This window comes from Squalius cephalus, assembly GCF_949319135.1.
Source record: "Squalius cephalus genome assembly, chromosome: 10".
Lineage (NCBI taxonomy): Eukaryota > Metazoa > Chordata > Actinopteri > Cypriniformes > Leuciscidae > Squalius > Squalius cephalus.
The window spans coordinates 40,942,253-40,962,669 of record NC_137131.1 but is presented as its reverse complement, the minus strand read 5'-3'; the positions used below and the strand labels follow the sequence as shown (position 1 = coordinate 40,962,669).

At 38.4% G+C, this 20,417-nt stretch overlaps 2 protein-coding genes across 2 annotated transcripts; both read left to right on the top strand.

Moving 5' to 3' along the window:
• The first annotated feature begins 1,771 nt into the window (after nt 1–1,771).
• LOC307165272 (uncharacterized protein) lies at nt 1,772–10,299 on the top strand. Its single transcript, XM_079882757.1, has 3 exons — nt 1,772–2,441; nt 3,045–3,186; nt 9,238–10,299. Exons 1-3 carry the CDS (start codon nt 1,870–1,872, stop codon nt 9,997–9,999), a joined length of 1,476 nt encoding a protein of 491 aa, XP_079738883.1. The 5' UTR covers nt 1,772–1,869; the 3' UTR covers nt 10,000–10,299.
• Nucleotides 10,300–10,926: 627 nt separating this feature from the next.
• gorasp2 (golgi reassembly stacking protein 2) lies at nt 10,927–18,388 on the top strand. The gene is made up of 10 exons (XM_079882758.1): nt 10,927–11,712; nt 12,334–12,414; nt 12,908–13,111; nt 13,361–13,447; nt 15,477–15,607; nt 15,689–15,821; nt 15,903–16,026; nt 16,117–16,203; nt 16,304–16,435; nt 17,957–18,388. The coding sequence occupies exons 1-10, from the start codon at nt 11,650–11,652 to the stop codon at nt 18,214–18,216; spliced, it is 1,302 nt and encodes a 433-aa protein (XP_079738884.1). The 5' UTR covers nt 10,927–11,649; the 3' UTR covers nt 18,217–18,388.
• The last annotated feature ends 2,029 nt before the right edge of the window (nt 18,389–20,417 follow it).

Below are 20,417 nucleotides of genomic sequence, written 5' to 3'. Positions count from 1 at the left end.
TTTATTAAAGGTTTATTGATATTTCACTGCTGTATTAAGATTCAACTGTTGTCTTTGGAACATGTGAAAGATGACTTTATTTAATGTTCAATGTTTTTGACAAATGCACAATAATCTTTTTCCTCTATTGCAGTAAACTGTTGACTGTAAATGTTGAATGTGAGGACGGAGGGACGATCTGGTCTCCTCAGTAAGGCTGGCACTTTAAAATGCAATCACTATATGTAAACTGTTATTAACACAATAAAAGCTATTAAACTATAAGAATATTCTGTTGGTCGTCTTTTTGAAATGTAAAATCTGACTCTTTTATTTTAAAGCTTATACACTTCACATTTGAGATTGTTTGTGTTTCCTTTTATTTAATTCTTATTTTAACCAGCTGCGATTATAATTTGTAAGTAATCTACCCAGCACTGCTGAAATATTGCCATATTCATGCCAAGTTACACATAGCAATGATTAATCATACTATCAGATCAGAGAGCCGAGGAGCCAAATTAAGTATGAATGATGCAAAGATTAGAGAAAAGCTCAGTTGTAAAACATTTGCAAAAGCATGACTCTATAAAAGATCACTTATCATGTTTTCCTTTTATGTTCTTCTACTGTAATGTGTCAGCCACAGGGAGGCAGTGTCACACAGAAATGAAGAACTGAAAACATGTTGCACACATTTGACTCCCTCCTGAGGGCGCTTAGGGTTAGGGTTAGGGTTAGCGAGGGTTTACCACATTAACATTAAAGGGATAGTTCACCCAAAAATGACAATTCTGTCATTATTTACCAACCCTCAAGTTGTTCCAAACCTGTATGAATTTCTTTCTTCTGCTGAACACAAAAGAAGATATTTTGAAGAATGTCGGTAACCAAAAAGTTAATGGGACCCATATTTTTCTTCATACTTTGGAAGTCGATGGGGGTCATCAACTGTTTGATTACCGATTTTCTTCAAATGATCCTCTTCTTCATACAGGTTTGGAACAACTTGACGGTGAGTAAATGATAACAGAATTTTCATTTTTGGGTGAACTATCCCTTTAACACAACATAGTTCAAGAAGACTACAAAATTTGTAAGTGGTAAAATGTGAGAACGTTGTCTGTGTTCTACTGGACAATCATTGACACATGAATAATGATACTAAAAACGTATTATACAGGTATTTAATTTAATGTAAGAGATAAGTTACAAAAAGCATAATTATTATTTAGTATACACGCACATTGGTATTTATAATATTTTTTTTCTATTCAGTTTTATTTATACATTTCAAAAAATCTCTATTTGACTGCACTCTCAGAATAATATGGCATAAAGGCTAATGCCTACTTATTTACTTGTAGCGTATTTATTCCTGAATGTAAGCTAAATGTCGAAGAATGTCACGTGACAAATCCAGAAAACTGCTTTTATTTTTTTATTAAGGCAAGTGTAAAAAAGTGTACAAAACAAGTGTACAGTACACACAGAAACAAATATGTAGCCAGGGTAAAAAAAAAAAAAAAACGGACTCCTGCTCTCAACACATCCGGTTTGGAGAAAGTGAAATGACCCCGATATCTTTGTACTAATTATATAACCTAGTTAGTTATTTTTATTGTCGTCGTTTTATTCGATTTAAATGTTCGAATGTTTGTGAGAAGAATCATTTTTTTAAATATGAATCTGCATATGCGGTGGACATCGGTTATGCTTTGAATGCATCTTGAGAAAAGCAGCTCACAGGAACCGGAAGCGATGCGACTTGTTTTACAGAAAACGGAAGTTTGTTGCGCATTGAAAAAAAAAATGGCGCATTGCCATGAACTTATCTGTTAACCTAGCTAGGTCATTTTATATTAATATCTGAATGTTATTGAGAGGAAAATGTCTTCGTCAAAACCACCAAAATACCAGAAGCGGGATAATCCTAACAGCAATTTCTGTTGTGTGCCTAAATGCGCGGTGTCAGGGATGTTCAACTCCACCGTTAGTTTCCACCACATCCCAAAGGACGAAACCTTAAGGAAACTATGGATGCGAAATGTGAGACGTGAGAATTTGGTAGTTAAGAGGACCACGACAGTCTGTAGTAGGCATTTCGTTTCCACGGATGTTATTCAGGGTGGGCGACGACACCTGAGAGAGGGGGCTGTGCCTGTGCTGTTCGCCTGGAACGATTACTCTTTACCGGCAGGCAGTGTCTGGGAGAGAAGAAGACCACGACCGGAGGATGAAGGAACTGAAAAGGAAAACATGGATGTTGAATTGTTGCTTCAGTGTCACGATTACGATGCAAAACCAGAACCATCAGCGTTGGATATAGCAAATGAGAAAATCGAGGCCCAGCAGCTGCTGATAGAAGAGCTGCAAAAGAGGCTGGAAGAAGTGACACTGAAGCAGTCGTTTGGCTTGGAGAGGTTTTCAGCGTCGGACGATGACATTAGATTCTATACCAGGTACGTATTTGTGTCATATGATAGTTATCTTGCATACTCCTGTGGTTATGATGACTTTGTTGCTGACCTAGATTGTGTTGACTCATTCAGTCGATAAACTCATTGTGTGTGACCAATGAGACCAACTCTGTTATGATATGAGGGCACCCTATGAACACAGGAGCATATTAAAGGGATAGTTCACACAAAAATGAATTTTTGTTCCAAACCTACAAGACTTTCATTCATCTTCGGAACACAAATTAATATCTCTTAGAGATTTCTGTTCCTCCATTGACAGCTACGCAACTACCACTTTGACGCTTCAAAAAGTTCATAAAGATATCGTAAAACTAATCCATATGAATTGAGCGGTTTAAGTACACATTTTCTGAAGTGACTCACTCACTTTATATGATGAACAAATTGAATTTAGGATCCCGAAATTAATCAAAGCAATATGAGATTTACATGAATACATAGGAATGCTGATATAACAATGCAGCCAAAAAAATAATTCAGATCATGCTGGAATTTATTCTAACAGCCTAGATCTACCAGGGCTATCCTCAATAATAAGTTATGTTTGGATTTAAAGTAAATTATTTTGTATCACTCTATTAGATTTGCCAGCTACCGACATCTACAGGCATTTTGGAGGCAGATTGAACCTGCAACCAGCAGAATTGTGCGTGTTGGTACACAGCCATCCACTCCCAGCACAACAGAAGCTCCTGTCAAGGCAGCTGATCCATCTCGACAAACGGTAAGCATAATTTATACCAGTGTTTCTCAACTCCAGAATGTTTTAAATGTCTCCCTATATAACGCACTAAGGGTGTGTTCACACAATAATCGATTGCTCTGTTAGTGCGGTTAATTTGAATAAGTGTAAACGCTGCCATCTGAATTCTGGTGCGCCAAACAAGAGGGCCGAGACACTAAAAAGATGGGTTTCAGAACGCAACAAGGATCAAAGACATGTAAACGCACCAAAAACAGGATATGATGTCACAAGATGCGACGCTAAAAAGGACAGAATGCTCAAGCACATCTGTTTTTACTCGTCATAGTCGTGATGTTGCTCATCACAGTTCAGTACAGGCATCAGAACCACGTCTCCTCGCTGCAGATCCTGGTTTGTGTGACAGGATTCCTGACGCTGTTTTGACTCCTTTACACATTTTATAAGCTCTTCACTACAGTGTGTGCAGAATTATTAGGCATGTTGATTTTCTGATCATATTTTATTCCCAGGAATATTTTGCCAATTCCAAACCATATTAATCTTAATAATCTTATTAAACTCTTGAAGGGCCAGCACCACATCCTCTTCTACCACTATTTGAAGAATTCATCTTCCAGAATACGTTTTAATAAGTTTTGGGAGTTTATTTTTAGTCCCTGATGTCTGTTTTGCAGAGATAGACTAAAAATTAACTCACAAAACTTATTAAAACATATTCTGGAAGATGAATTCTTCAAATAGTGGTAGAAGAGGATGTGGTGCTGGTCCTTCAAGAGTCACTCTCAATCTGTCTGTCTATAAAGCCTATAAAAAAACAGTCTTCATGTATTTTACCACACTTCAGCTTGTGATTCTTATTAAGAGGGGGTCATTTTTTAGGATTCTTTGCCTAACCCAAGTCTCTGAGACCCTGACACCTTGCTCTTCTGGAGACTCCAGGTAGGCTGCAGTTCTGGAAAATGGTGGTGCTGAAGATTAAAGGGTTCCTGATGGTTTCACACTTAATTCTTCATTCTTTTGCAGTAACATGTGTCTTTTCTTCTCCACCTGTTTTTGTCTGACCCTGCCAACCCAATGAGTATTTCACTGTCCAATGGTCATGCCTTAACTGCAATCTCTAGTATTACATTAGTATTGTATCCTTCTCATGGGCATTTAATAATTTTTGACTTTTCAGTCTTTGTTAAATCTCTTTTTTGGCTTATTTTATCTGTAAAAGAAAACATGCCTAATAATTCTGCAGTCTGCACACCTGAATATAAGGCATTTTTCATTTCCAGCCTTCATGACCAATTATCAAGTCAAGTCAAGTCATCTTCATTTATATAGCGCTTTTAACAATGTAAATTGTCTCAAAGCAGCTTTACAGAGATAAGCGTATAATTTAAGGTAACAGAGATTGTTTCGGCTTTACAGCAGAGTTAAGTTATTTCCATCTAAAGTTAGTTTTAATTGATTTGCTTCCGTCGCAATGATCATTTGTTATTAAATTAGGGGTCGCTAAGACGACACCATTCCCTCTACACAGACTTTAAACGCGAACCTGTGAGAAACGCTGACGGCGTTCACATGCGCATTTAGAATGGGTTCTATAGTTATGTGCGTTTGAATATACGCAGGTTTGGAATTCCCTACAAGCCAAGCCTAAACAAAATACTTGTCTTTCCTTATAAATTTTGATAAGGAATTTTATTTTATTTGTTGCTTTGGGGTAGGACCGCGAGACGAATTTTCCCGACAACGCCTTATCTGTAGAGTGGGAAAGGGATCCTCCATAGGGAGAGACTAGTTGGCACTTCAGCACTGCGTTGTCATCGGTCCAGGCGAAGGTCCTTCGTCAGATCTGGATACGGCCTGGATCCGGCAGGCTGCAGGAAAACCTCGGGATAAACACAGACACTAAAATTAGCGTAGATGCCATTCTTCTCATGATGTAACGAGTACATCTGGATTTTTGGGAAGTGTTCCCGGTTCCGGCTGACCTACTATATGCAGCCTAACATTAAATTATAGAAGTCTATAATGTATTATGTGAAAGCTAGGTCAAAGAGATGTGTCTTTAATCTGGCTTTGAACTGACAGAGTGTGTCTGCTTCCCGGACAATGGTAGGAAGACTGTTCCAGAGTTTTGGTGCTAAATAGGAAAAGGATCTACCACCAGCAGTCGATTTTGATATTCTAGGTATTATCAACTGGCCGGAATTTTGAGATCGTAATAGACGTGACGGACTATAATGCGTTAAGAGCTCGCTCAAGTACTGCAGAGCTAAACCATTCAGTGCTTTGTAAGTAATCAGCAATATTTTAAAATTGATGCGATGTTTAATAGGGAGCCAATGCAGTTTTGACAGAACTGGGCTAATATGGTCATACTTCCTGGTTCTGGTAAGAACTCGAGCTGCTGCGTTTTGAACCAGCTGTAGTTTGTTTATTAAGCGTGCAGGGCAACCACCCAGTAGAGCATTACAATAATCTAGCCTTGAGGTCATGAACGCATGAACCAATTGTTCCGCATTTGTCAATGAGAGCATATGGCGTAATTTAGATATATTTTTAAGATGGAAAAATGCAGTTTTACAGATACTAGACACGTGACTTTCAAATGAAAGATTGGTATCAAAGAGCACACCCAGGTTCCTAACCGACGACGAAGACTTAACAGAGCAGCCATCAAGTGTTAGACAGTATTCTAGATTATTACGTGAGGAAGTTTTTTGTCCAATAATTAGAAACTCTGTTTTTTCAGAATTTAGAAGTAGGAAATTACAAGTCATCCAATTTTTTATATCCGCTATGCATTCCGTTAATTTTGTGAATTGATAAGTTTCGTTAGGTTTTGAAGAAATATAGAGCTGAGTATCATCGGCATAACAGTGAAAGCTAATGCCATGTTTCCTAATGATATCTCCTAAGGGTAGCATGTACAGAGTGAACAGCAGTGGTCCTAGTACTGAGCCTTGTGGTACGCCATACTGAACTTGTGATCGATGAGACATCTCATCATTTACTGCTACAAATTGATAACGGTCAGATAAGTATGATTTAAACCATGCTAGTGCATTTCCCGTAATGCCAACATAATGTTCTAATCTATTTAAAAGAACGTTGTGGTCGATGGTGTCAAATGCAGCACTAAGATCGAGTAACACTAATAGCGAGATACAACCACGATCGGATGATAAGAGCAAATCATTTGTGACTCTAACGAGAGCTGTCTCGGTACTATGGTACGGTCTAAATCCTGACTGGAAATCCTCGCAGATATCATTTCTTTCAAGAAAGGAACACAGTTGTGAGGATACTGCCTTTTCTAATATCTTTGACAGAAAAGGTAGATTCGAGATCGGCCTGTAATTGACTAATTCTGAAGGATCAAGTTGCGTTTTTTTAACAAGCGGTTTAATCATAGCCAGCTTAAAGTTTTTTGGTACGTATCCTAGAGACAAAGACGAATTAATGATACTAAGAAGAGGATCTATGACCTCTGGAAGTATTTCTTTCAGTAGCTTAGTCGGTATAGGGTCTAACATACATGTTGTAGATTTAGATGATTTAATGAGTTTAGTAAATTCTTCCTCTCCTATAGCAACGAATGAATCAAATTTTTCCTCAGGGAGGCTACAATGCACTGCCTGATGTGATACTGTAGTAGACGGTTGCATAGTTATAATTTTGTCCCTGATATTATCAATCTTATAAGTGAAGAAGTTCATAAAGTCATTACTGCTGTGTTGCTTGGAAACTTCGGTGCTTGAAGCTTTATTTTTCGTTAGTTTAGCCACCGTTTCAAATAAATACCTAGGATTATGTTTATTTTCTTCTAATAGGGTTGAAAAATAAGCAGATCTAGCAGCTTTTAAAGCCTCTCTGTAAGTAATTGAGCTCTCTTTCCATGAAATGCGAAATACCTCTAGTTTTGTTTTCTTCCAGTTGCGCTCCATTTTTCTGGCTGCTCTCTTAAGGGCCCGAGTGTGCTCGTTGTACCACGGCGTTGGACTATTTTCTTTAATCTTCTTTAAGCGCAACGGAGCAACTGTGTCTAAAGTGCTGGAAAAGAGAGTGTTAAACGTTTCTGTTGTAATATCTAGTTCTTCTAAGCTATCTGAGATGCTGAGATGATGAAACTGATTAGGAAGATTATTAATAAAGCAATCTTTAGTAGCAGAAGTGATAGGTCTCACATATTTGTAACACGGAGTTGGCTTTGCAGCCTTGACTAAATGAAGTTTACACGAGACTAGGTAATGATCTGAGATGTCATCGCTCTGCTGCAGAATTTCAACGGCATCCACATCTATTCCGTGTGATAATATTAGATCTAGAGTATGATTACGATGATGAGTAGGTCCTGACACGTGTTGTCTAACTCCAATTGAATTTACAATGTCTTTAAATGCCAATCCCAATGCATCTTTTTCATTATCGATGTGTATATTAAAATCACCAACAATTAGTACTTTATCTGCAGTCAATATTAATTCTGATAGAAAGTCCGCAAATTCTTTGATAAAGTCTGTATGGTGCCCTGGTGGCCTGTATACAGTAGCCAGCACAAATCTCAAACGTGATTTATCTTTTACACTATATATTTTTACATTAAGCACCAATGCTTCAAAAGAATTATATTTAAAACTATCACTTATATCACTTATATCACTTATAAATGATTAAATACAAAATTAATAGTAGTTATTAAGATTAATATGGTTTGGAATTGACAAAATGTGCCTGGGAATAAAATATGATCAGAAAATCAACGTGCCTAATAATTCTGCACACACTGTAGTTCTCAGCTGGTCAAAACACCATTATATGCAGGCTACGCACATAAAACAGAATTGTTTTGGATGTTCGGTAAGTTCCGACGCAAAATATACGTAATCAGAACCGAGGATTGTGAACATATTCCTATGCCTTTAGGTTCGGTGTTAAAGGGATAGTTCACTTTGAAATTAAATTTTGGTATGTTTTAGCTTACCTCAAGGGTGTCTTTTAGGTGTCTTTTTTTTCCCACTGTAGTTTCAATTTTGATATTTTTAGTTCAAACCGTTCTTGTCTGACAGTCATATCATGCAGGTCTGTGGTCACTGTCTCAAAGAGCATGCACAGAGTCCAAATTAAACAATTCCCCATCGTAAGTACACATTGATGGCCTAAGACACGAAACTAGCGGTTTGTGTGAGAAAACGAACAGTATTTATATCGTTTTTACCTCTTATAACACAACCACGTCCAAGTGATCTGAAGGCGCGGGCGCTTCCTATTGTGCATTGATATATATACACTAGATGTTGCCTCGTTCCAATGAACTGCCGTAGCCAAGGCGGCATCTAGTGTATATATCTATGCACCAGTCTGCGCACACGTCACACAGCAGGATGCGCTCGCGCCCTCAGATCACTTGGACGTGGTTGTGTTACAAGAGGTAAAAACGATATAAATACTGTTCGTTTTCTCACACAAACCGCTCGTTTCGTGTCTTAGGCCATCAATGTGTACTTACGATGGGGAATTGTTTAATTTGGACGATGGGGAATTGTTTTAATTTGGACTCTGTGCATGCTCTTTGAGACAGTGACCACAGACCTGCATTAAATGACTGACAGACAAGAACGGTTTGACCTAAAAATATAAAAATTGAAACTACTGCGGAAAAAAAGACACCTACATCTTGGATGCCCTTCAGGTAAGCTAAAACATACCAAAATTTAATTTCAAAGTGAACTATCCCTTTAAAATGCCAATGTGAATGCTTAGTGGACCAGGGCTAAATGTTGTTTCTTTTTCTTTTCCTGTTATTATTATTATTTTGATCCGGACTAAACAAACCAAACTACAAGAGTGAACAAATCCTAAGAAGCTGATGAGTTGAATCAGATGTTTTAATTTGAGAGACATTCTGGTCTGGATTGGAGTTGAGAAACACTGGTTTATACTACAACATTTTGTTTTTAAAAGCAGCTTGCTGATAAATCAGCAGCCGAAAGAACACTGATATCTAAGTCAATCTAATTTATGATGACCAGGCAATGATTATCTTCATTAACACTAAGACTTACCTCCTACCAGAGCCGATGTCTTCCACTGATCGATGAACTGTTCCTGTTCTTGGTGTACCTGTCGCTGGGTCTGGAGGAGAAAGATCTGGGCGATCGCTTTAACATTCACCAGACTGCCGTCAGCAGGATCATCAAAAGTTGGGTCCATTTTTTGTACACCTTATTGGGCGCTGTCAGAATATGGATGTCTCCTGAGGAAATTAGAGCCACGATGCCGAGTGTGTTCAGCAAGTACTCTGACACCCAAGTCATCATTGACCATACAGAGCTGAGATGTCAGATGCCTTCATCTTTACTCGCACAGAGCGAGACGTTTTCTCAGTGTAAGTCCCACACTACCATGAAAGGAATGATCGGTGTGTCACCACATGGTGCTGTAACTTTTGTTTCCTCACTGTATCCTGGATCTGTCAGTGACAAAGAATTGTTCAGGCAATCTGGAATTATCCCTCTTTTGGATAAAGACATGGCTGTAATGGTGGACGAGGGTTTCAGAATCGATGACCTAGTGCCCTGCAAAGTTCACAGACTGCTTTGTGACAAATCCCATCTGTCTCATGATGAAGTGCTGGTCACTCAGGACTTTGCACGGTTAAGAATACATGTGGAGGAGATAATTCAGTGCATAAAAGGGATCTATCTGTTTGACACTGTTATCCCTCTGAGCATTTCTGGCAGTATCAACCAGCTTTTTGCAGTAGCCTGCCTCCTAACAAACTATCAAAACAAGCCACTGGTCAAGGCTTGGGCCAAAGAACTGACTCTGTGTTAACCTCACTGAGAAACTGGATGCTCTTCTCCCTCAGCTCTGGTTCTTAACACTACACAACGGTTTCAAAAAGAACTGGTGTTGCAGATGTGATATGCATATTTATGTAGTAATACAAGTTATGTTTTGACTTCAAGCTGTTTGTCAAAGTTTTCATAAAGTTTTATATCTAGTAAAATGTATATTAAAATCAGAAAACACATTTTATACAGTCACAATGTGATACATTTATTTGAAATGTTATAATGATTTTTGTCTTTGACAAATAAATCTGTCTAGCAAATAAACATTTTTCTCTTTGTTCATCGTCCTTCATCGTCTACAACTGTGACAATGGACTGTGATATCCATGTGACATCCATCTATGTGAGCAAACCAAAAGGTCTGTTAGTGTAGGGACATCGACTTAACATTTTCATGCACCTAAACATGACTCTGAATAGAACTGGACTTGATTTGGTCTGTAAGGGAATTGATTGGTTCGTTGGATCATTGTTTGCAATTGCTGCGATCCCATGTGAGTGACAGGTTGCCCCGCCCTCAAGCCAGTGAACACGTCACCAGAGTAGAGATGTTGTTGCAGGAGGGAGTGGAACTTACTTGATTATAGATTATGAGGGCACATAATTAAAAAAATAATGTTGTACATGGATAAATAATTTATAACAAACACTGGTAAATTTCATAAAAAAAATAGGAATTGTTCAATTGATTTCATGGTGCCTTTAATGATATTGAGCAAATACATCCACCACTTATCTTAATCAAACCTTTGGAGAGGCGAAGCACCAAAATTAATTATGTATTATTTTTATTAGCAGAGAGAACGAGTGGGGCATTTTTGAAGACTGTCCTAAACAGATTTCCTTCAACTCGAGAACCGCTCGTGAACGAATCGTTCAGACTGGTTTGTGAACCGCTCAACCGATTCATTAAAAAAAGATCCGATTCAAACGAACATCGCTCCCGTGAGCTCATCAGCTCATCGGTTCTTCTCAGACTCATCGAACGTGTCCGAAACAAACAGTTCACGGTTATGTACTGGTGATTGAAAACCGCTACCTGTACGTTCGGTAGTACGCGCATGCTCAGTATCAGCTGCTCGTGCTCATCACTTCTCTCAGCACATGACTCAGTTCAGTGAACTGTTGGATTTACTGGAGTAAAATATACTCCGGGATATTGGTTTATTTCGAGTCAGAGGGACTGTCAGGCATGTCCGAAAGTGAGTAGTTGTGGATCAGCGCTGACGCAAGACGCGAACTGTTTCGGAAGATTCAGTCACTGGTTAAACCGGTTCACTAAAAAGAACCGGTTCAAAAAAATGATTCGTTCACGAACCGGACATCACTAGTGTATTCTGGCGATATGGTTGCTTGCATATCCAATCGTTTACCTGCTTTACGCTTAAAAATGAGAAATAGACCCTGCTTCACTGATTCATAATATGAAAAATCAATGCCTCCATGTGTGTGTACCGCTGCAGTCTCACCTGTGCGCCACATAAGCAAGGGCCCTCCTTGCGCTGCCACGTCATTCACAACCGTCGCGCGCATCTCTGGAAGACTCCGACGTGTCTGTCCACAAAACCGGCAGCTGGGAGAAAAATAATAAAACTGATTATATTCTCACAGGTGACACTAAGCGGGGATCATGGGGGGATCGCAGAGTTTGGAAATTCCAGGAGGTGGTTCGGAGGGCTATCACGTTCTCAGAGTGAGTGTGTTTTACAGACCCGTCCGCTCTATCGGTCTCTTTCTTTCACTCATACGGGAGATCGCGACTCTCAGGCAGCGGAAAGTTCAAATCGAGGGCGGGGACATCAGTGCGGCCTGCTAACATTGGCTAAATGCTAACGCGGCTAAATGAAAATCTCTGCTGTTAATTGTCAAGAGATTTATTTTCAGCATTTGACATGCAAAGACTGATAGCCTGCATGTATTTATTTATCCTACTGCGCCATGTCATTTTTTTGTGTGTGGATGGGCTGTTGAAGAAGCTTTATGCATAGCTTCATTATGCATAGCTGTTAAAATGTTCAGCTTTCATCTGCCACAACTCAAATTGACCTAAACTAAAGCAATTTACTCAAGAAACAGCATAACGTGTGTAAGAACAGCATGCCATTTTGATTTTTGGGTACATGCATGACTGCATATTTTGTAGGTTGACATCTCAGTCAAGGTTGTAAAGTGTTAACTTTGACAGTTTGCTGATACAAAGAGCATTATTTCATGATCACATATATATCAGTTTAGAGTTTGCCAGAAGATACTGATGTTTGGTATTTTTATTTGAATGTAATGGTATAACCAGTCTCCTTTCTCTGTTATGCAGGTGCAGGAGAATTCTCCCGGGCACAGAGCAGGTCTCGAACCCTTCTTTGACTTCATTGTGTCCATCAACAACACCAGACTGGTAGGTTTGTTGCACATGGTGCATGGTCATCCATCATCTCTTCAATGAACTGACTATTCATCGAACCTCATCAGTGTTTTTAAGTTACAAGCATGTGAGAAACCGATAAAGAAACAAGCTTGATTTGCCTTATGTGAACTGTGGTGTTAGTACTTTAAATGGAAAATTGGTTTATATATTGAATAGCCATGTAATAATACCAATTTTGGGACAATCCAGTGAATTAGATACTTTAAAAATGAAGTCTGGTATTAAGTAATGCTTTTAAGACTCTAAACAGTAAAACTGACAGGTCTGACTCTCAAATCTGATTGGACGAACCACATTTGAAGCCATTGTAAAACATCTGATATATGCACACCTAGACTGTACATTATTTAAAGTTTAAAATGAATGTGTAGTTGACATTCATGTATGGTGTTATATAGCATCATTTTACACTATCCTATCTAGTGTGTTTGTTGCTGTTTAATGTTGTTTTTGCTTTATGTAGAACAAGGATAATGACACGCTGAAAGACATATTGAAGGCTAGCGTTGAGAAACCTGTGAAGATGCTGGTGTACAGCAGCAAAACCCTCGAGCTGCGGGAAGCCACTGTTACTCCCAGCAACATGTGGGGTGGCCAGGGTCTTCTGGGGGTCAGCATCCGCTTTTGCAGCTTTGAAGGAGCCAATGAGAACGTCTGGCATGTTTTGGTGAGTAAATGAAGAGTGGTGAAACACAATCAGAGAAAGCTGCTGGAATGAGTTATTTATTTACACTGCATATTTTTGTAAGGGCGGGGTTGCATTTGATGAAAATACCACGTTTGCTTTGAACTCATTCTGATTAACAACTTGTGGTCAATTAGTCGTGGTTCAGCATGGGTGTGTTCTTGTTAAACAGACCGGTCTGTTGAGTTGTAAGAAATGTGCGCCTTGACTCGTTTTTCACTTGTTTTTTAGGAGGTGGAACCAAATTCTCCTGCAGCATTAGCAGGATTAAGACCACACACCGACTACATCATCGGAGCAGACACAGTCATGAACGAGGTGCGTTTCTCTCATTCACATCACAAACTCTTTTCAGACGTCATGATAATTGTGCAAAAACATCTGTATTTTGGATAAATTGTCAATTAATATCACGCTCTGCAGCTCAAATATAGATTAAAACACTTGCAGATTCTTCAGGCATCCTAGAAAAGAGCTGAAATGACCAAAAAAGTGCTGTGCTCATCATGGTCATAAAATATATTTTTATCATTTGCATTTTTACATTTGCTAGAAATATTTCTTTTTTTTAAGAAAAAGAAGCTGTGAATTAATCCACTATAATCAGAGGTGGACAGTAACAAAGTAAATTTACTTGAGTACTGTACTAAAGTACACTTTTTGAGTATCTGTACTTTACTTGAGTATAATTTTTTCTGGAAACGTTTTACTTTAACTTCACTACATTTGAAAGACAAATATCGTACTTTTTACTCCACTACAATTCTGTCATGGTCCTTGAGTAGAAAGTAACATCAGTCAGTGGATGATTTTGGTTGCAGGGGTTGCATTTTGGTTGGAAATGAAAGTCGGGTTGACATCAGAACCCGACGTCAGATTGACGTTGGATATTGATTGAAAATAAAAGTCGTGTTGATGTCAGAACCCGACTGATGTTGGTTTCTGACGTCAACCCTATTTTCATTTTCAACCACAATACAATGTCTGTCCAACATTGGAGATCAACGTCAATCTGACATTGGATTCTGACATAAACCTGATTTTCATTTTCAACGTTGGGTTTGGTTTTCTAAATGCGAATTTTCTCACTTTTTTGGAGCACACTAGCTTATAGATAACAGTAAGGCTAACATATTCACACTAAAAGCCAAAAAACTTTAAATAGGGCAATATTTTAGGGAACAGCCATTTGGGTGTCCGAAACCATTGTGGACGTTATTTAGTGCACTTATTCAATCTCACATTCAATCCCACTGGAGCTGTGTTCTAGAAATAAATTTGATATTGATATGAGGGAAGGCAGGCACAGATTCAGAGGCATAAGGTACTGTAAGTATTACATACAACAATGCAACAATAATAAAACAATGCATTAACATTTACTTTTTACTTTTGATACTTAAGTATTTTTAAAAACGGGTACTTCTGTACTTTTACTTAAGTAAAAATAGGTCTTTACAACTTTTACTTGTAACGGAGTAATATTTGACCAGTAGTATCTATACTTTCACTCAAGTTAGGAAGTTGTGTACTTCGTCCACCTCTGACTATAATAAACTCCATAAATTCATGAGCACACATTTTCTGTAAAACAACGACATGAAAACTGATGTTGTTGTTAAATAAAACTAACGAAAAAGTTTTTGATAAACGCTACCTTGGCAACTAAGTTTAGGTACTAAAATGACTAAAAATAAAGGAAAGATGAATAAAAATATAAAATACAAAATGACTAAAACTGAAACCAAAATATTCAACAGTATTATATTGATCTGCCTGCATTGACACCATTATATATGAGAACTGAACTGGACGATGACATCACTGTTTTCTCCAGAGCGGCTATATATATATATATATATATATATATATATATATATATACATATAAATAAACTAAATTAGTAACTTTTTTTACAATGAAAATGAACCATCACTGAACTTACTTAAGCTGGACTATGACGCTATTTTCTTCTAGATCTGCTGTACAGCAGAAACAAACTCTGTTGCATTATTTTCCTGTTATCACTGTAAAGCTGCTTTAAAACAATCTGTATTGTAAAAAGTGCTATATAAATAAAGGTGACTTGAAATCTGAAAATATACAAAAAATGCGAATTTAAAATGAGTAAATACTTTAATGTAAATAATACTAAAATAACAGTTCAAGACTGTCACGAGGCCTTTTGTGCAAAATTACCAACATCTTCTTTGCTTTAGCCAGTTAGATGACATTATTTTAGTGACAAATCAGCAGAATTTGCAACATTGTAGAATACATCACAAACAAATCAAGATACATTTCAGTGATTTTTATTTTCTTCCTTCATTCTGTGTGCTTTCTCCAGTCAGAGGACTTATTCTCATTGATAGAAACCCATGAGGGCAAAGGCCTGAAACTCTACGTCTACAACACCGACACGGACAACTGCAGAGAAGTGGTCATTACGCCCAACGGTGCCTGGGGTGGAGAGGGCAGGTGTGTGAAACTCTCGTGCTCTCCTCTGGTTCCTGCCTCGGTGTGTGTGTGTGTCTGACGTGATTATTTTTCTCCGTTCAGTCTCGGCTGTGGTATCGGCTATGGTTACCTGCACAGAATCCCAACTCGGCCCTTCGAAGAGGGCAAGAAAATCAGCTTCCCCGGACACACGCCCAGTGAACCCGCCAGCCCGCTGAAAGACGGCTTCACAGAGGTTAGTGTGTGTATGTGCATTTCACATGGTGTATTTGAATATATTTGGTCTGCCGTTTGACTACGATGATGTTTTGTGTAGGTTCAGCTGTCGGCAGTGACTCCGCCCCCTGTGTCGCAGCCTGTTCCCACAGGACTTGAGGACAGTCTGTCCGGCCTGTCACTCAGCTCTGCCCAGCCCTCAATGCCCAGCGAGCTCCACACAGGTGAAATGTCTACATTTATTCTGTCCTTTTTTTCTACATCACTCATAATTTATAATATGAACATGATACAAATGTTGTAATTTTCTGCAGGTGTTCCTACAGTCCCCCTGCTGCCCACTCAGGTGACCCCAGGGCTGGGTCCCCTTCCCATCGTCAACCCCTCCACCACTGTACCAGGTAGAGAACATGCACTTGTGAAAGTAATATAAGCTGGAAGAAAAGTTTCTTTTCACATTCTCTGTTATGTGAATAAATGATTTTCATTTTGTGCTTGTAGGTTTGATGTCCTTACCGTCTGGTCTCCCTCCCCTGCCAAACCTGCCTAACCTCCCGAACCTTAATCTACCATTACCGAACCTTAGCGCTGTATCTTTAGCTGGAATCAGTGGGTTACCTCATAATACAGCAGGTATACATTATTACACATTAAAGACATTATACCATATTACAGCTTATTCTGACTAAGAACCGGCCACTTAGGCAGGAAGGAACTGACGTGTGTGACTGACATGTAAACAAGGTCCTCACGGGTCCTTGTTTACAAGTCTTAAATTCAATCAAATTTCAAAGTTTTAAATTTGAACAAATTTAGTCTTAAGGGGAACCTACTTCCAGTTATGCCCTTTTGCAAAGCCTTGATTTTGTTTTCGGAGTCTACTAGAATAGGTTTTCATGCCTGAAAGAATGCCTAACTTCTTTGGGCGGGAATTATTTAAATGAGGGATATTGTGACGTGTTCGTTCCCCGAAGAAAACTCAAGACTACAATGGAGGCGTTTCAGGGAGTTCAGAAACCGTGACACTGATGTAAAGAACTGCCGCTGGAGGGACTTTATTGCTCAGATTTTTCAAGCTCAAACAGCAACATCACAAGATGAACATGTAAAAAAGCACATTAAATATCTTAAATGGTAATACAAAAGTCTTAGGCCCCGATCACACCTAATGCGTTTTTTGCAGTGAGAGGCGCCTTTTTTCAATTGTTTTTGAGAGTTCTGCGTGCTGTTTATGCGCCTGCTGCGCCTCGCGTTTTTACAGTTGAAAAAAAAAGCAACTCCGAGCGAAAAAGCGCCCAACGTCATCGCGTTTTTTTCCACTGTCCAATCGAATGAATGGAGAGGCGGGCCTTCCGTCGTAGTGATGAAAGCTACAGTTGCTTGAACGCCTGGAGAGTGCGATGATGGAGGATACACTTGTGGTGCTCTCGCGGGTTACCAGGAGCTTAAAGGGATAGTTCGGCCAAAAATGATATTTAACCCATGATTTACTCACCCTCAAGCCGTTCGAGATGCATATGTCAATCTTTTTTCAGACGAACACATTTTCAGTTATTTTAGAAAATGTCTTAGATCTTTCAGTGGTTATAATGTGAAGCTATGGGGTCCACCTCCTTCAAGTCCCAAAATGTGCATGCATCCTTCACAAAAGTAATCCATCCGGCTCCAGGGGGATAAACGAAGGCCTTCTGAGGATAATCCGTGCGGTTTTGTCGTGAAAATATACATATTTAATGCATCTCGAACGGCTTGAGGGTGAGTAAATCATGGGTTAAATATCATTTTTGGCCGAACTATCCCTTTAACGACTTCACGAACCGTAACTACCACAATGTTAACAGAAAGTAAGTAAAGTTAATAAAAGGCTGATTTGACGTTTACTTGACTGACAGGACAGCTGTTTCAGTGGTTGCCTAGCAACATAAAAAAACGCAGCGCACTGCTCGTGCTGTGTGATGGGGCGGTTCTGTGCACTTCGCGTTTTCGAACCTGAAAAACGCGTTAGGTGTGATCGGGGCCTTAATTGTCAGTTTAAGAGGTTTTAAATCTGGGGACAGAAAAGCAGTAATGGTGATACAAATGAATGTGATTTTATTAAGATTGAGAAGGCACTGATTTAATCACACTAATGCAAACGCTCGTGTCTCTCTGTAGGTTTGCCCCCTCTTCCTCCTCTGAACCTGCCTGGCATCTCTCCTCTGCCCATGCACCCCGTTCTATCTTCCACACTTCCCAGCATGCCAGGCGTCACGCTGCCATCTTCCCTGGCACCATCTGACTTCGGACCGCCCGTCTCCTTAGCGAACGTGCAAACTCCAGCGCTCATACTGGATGCCACACCTAACCCTGCGGTCAAAGACATGCCTGTACCCACCGAGACCCTCTTACAGCAGACGACCCCGGAGTCCTCGTAACGACCCTGTATGTCTCTATTGTATTTATTCAGTACAAAAAGATTCCAGTGTGCAAACACGCACACACAGAGATAAACACGGTTCTGTTGAGAGATGCCAGTGTCTGAGGTCCGAGAGTAAGGAGCGTGTGGACGGATATCTAACATTAAAACATACAGTAAAGTGAAAAGCGACTGTTGTACGTCTGGTTTACACTCTCCTCAGAATCTGTGTCGTCTCGTGCTTTTTCTTTCTGTATATCCTGTAATCAAACGTTAGTATAGCATTCCCTGTAATTACCAATTGCTATGTGATTTTACAATGTAACGTCTGGCCTTTTTTTCTTTCTTTGCGCCACATTTCGAATGCTTTAATTTTTCTTTATACGTGGTCAGACTGGGCTTCTGGGCCTTTGTTTCTCTCGCTCACACACTTCTCTGTAAGATAGCTCTGCCGTCAAGATGGGCGGAAACACAATTCAGATGAATGTGCGCTTGTGCAGTTTGAAGATTGTGAAGGAATCTCTCATTCAAACATACACAAGCAATAAACTTCCCAGTTTTACACTAGCACTGTCTCTGTCTGTTGAATCTAAATGAGGGATTTATGAATTGATTATAAATCTATCTCACAGTTAAGTATAAATATAGTTTGTATTGGGTGCTGTGATGTGTGTCTGTGTACATATATATACATACAGGTGAAACTCAAAAAATTTGAATATCAGTAATAACTTTATTTGTTATAATTTGTAACCTTATTTGTTATAATTTTGATGATTATGGCTTACAGCTTATGAAAACCCCAAATTCAAAATCTCAGAAAATTAAAATAGCCTATTGTCAAAATTAGAACAAATAAAGGCTTGAAATATCTCACTTTGCATAATATATTAGTTTCACCTTTTAAGTTGAATTACTGAAATAAATGAACCTTTGAACTTTTTTTTTTCGAGTTTCAACTGTATATATATATATATGTGTGTGTGTGTCAAATTGCAATTCCTATGCAAATTCCTAAGCGATGAGGTTTTCAGTAGTTTATGCTAATATTTAGAGAGCATGGTGTATGTGATTATGTAGGGTCAGATTAAAATATATCCATATTATATATATATATATATATATATATATATATATATACTATATATATTATATACATAAGGCCTAAAAGTAACTTTTTGCCACTCCTGCCAATGGCTGGTGATAAGAAAATTTGCCTGCCATAAATATCTTTTACAGGCAATTTTTTTGCAAAAAACAGGCAGTTATGACACCAAAATTTTAGACACCAGTGAAAATTCATAATTCTCTTTTTCAACTTCGATACCACAACTGAAACTATTAGCCTAACTAATATAAATGTAAAATATTATTAAAGACAAGTAACAGTAGTTTTCTGGTAGAGACACTGAATAAAGTAATCACATGTAAAATAACACTGAACAACTTCTGTAACTTTTTAGTAAGGAAGTATGTAGAAAGTATTGTAAAGTAGGTATTTATTTATTTTCATATATTTATTTTCATAAATAAATTTCAAAATATATTTATTTTCATGCTATAAAATGTCATTGTCAGTAATTACAAATAGCTGGTAAATTCACATATGTATATATATATATATATATATACATACAGATGTATGTTAGAATGATTTCTGAAGGATCATGTGACTGAGAACTGGAGTAATGAATTGATGAAAATTCAGCTTTGCATCATCAAAATAAATTATATTTTAAAGTATATTAAAATAGAAATCCATTATTTTATATTACAATAATATTTCACAATATTACTGTTTTTTACTGCATTTTTGATCAAATAAATGCAGCCTTGGTGAGAAGAGACTTCTTTCAAAAACATTAAAAATAGTAATGTTTCCAAACTTTTGACCGATACTGTATATGTGTACATGTATACACATACCTACATATACACATACATAAATACAATTAAATCAAGTCATGGACATTTCTTCAGTGAATTTTGTGTTTTCCATGCTGTTTGTTTAATTGTCAGTAATTATAAACGGCTGGTAACTTCACTGGTCAGCTGCGGACTGATCACTCAACTTGGCTGTGAAGTGTAGTCCAGCTTTTGGTTCTGTCCAGCAGGAGCCCTGAGAGCAAACAGAGCTGGCATTAACAGCAGCAGCTCTGATATCACACGGAAATGTCAAAAAGAAATGTCACCACAAACACCAAAGGAAAGAAAGCACAT

Excerpts from the sequence above, each read along its gene's own strand:
- gorasp2 (XM_079882758.1), top strand. The coding sequence starts at position 11,650 with ATGGGGGGATCGCAGAGTTTGGAAATTCCAGGAGGTGGTTCGGAGGGC. Across the intron at positions 12,415-12,907 it reads CCATCAACAACACCAGACTG|AACAAGGATAATGACACGCT; the intron begins GTAGGTTTGTTG and ends TGCTTTATGTAG. Across the intron at positions 15,608-15,688 it reads GCCTGGGGTGGAGAGGGCAG|TCTCGGCTGTGGTATCGGCT; the intron begins GTGTGTGAAACT and ends TTCTCCGTTCAG.
- LOC307165272 (XM_079882757.1), top strand. The coding sequence starts at position 1,870 with ATGTCTTCGTCAAAACCACCAAAATACCAGAAGCGGGATAATCCTAAC. Across the intron at positions 2,442-3,044 it reads GACATTAGATTCTATACCAG|ATTTGCCAGCTACCGACATC; the intron begins GTACGTATTTGT and ends TCACTCTATTAG. Across the intron at positions 3,187-9,237 it reads CTGATCCATCTCGACAAACG|AGCCGATGTCTTCCACTGAT; the intron begins GTAAGCATAATT and ends ACCTCCTACCAG.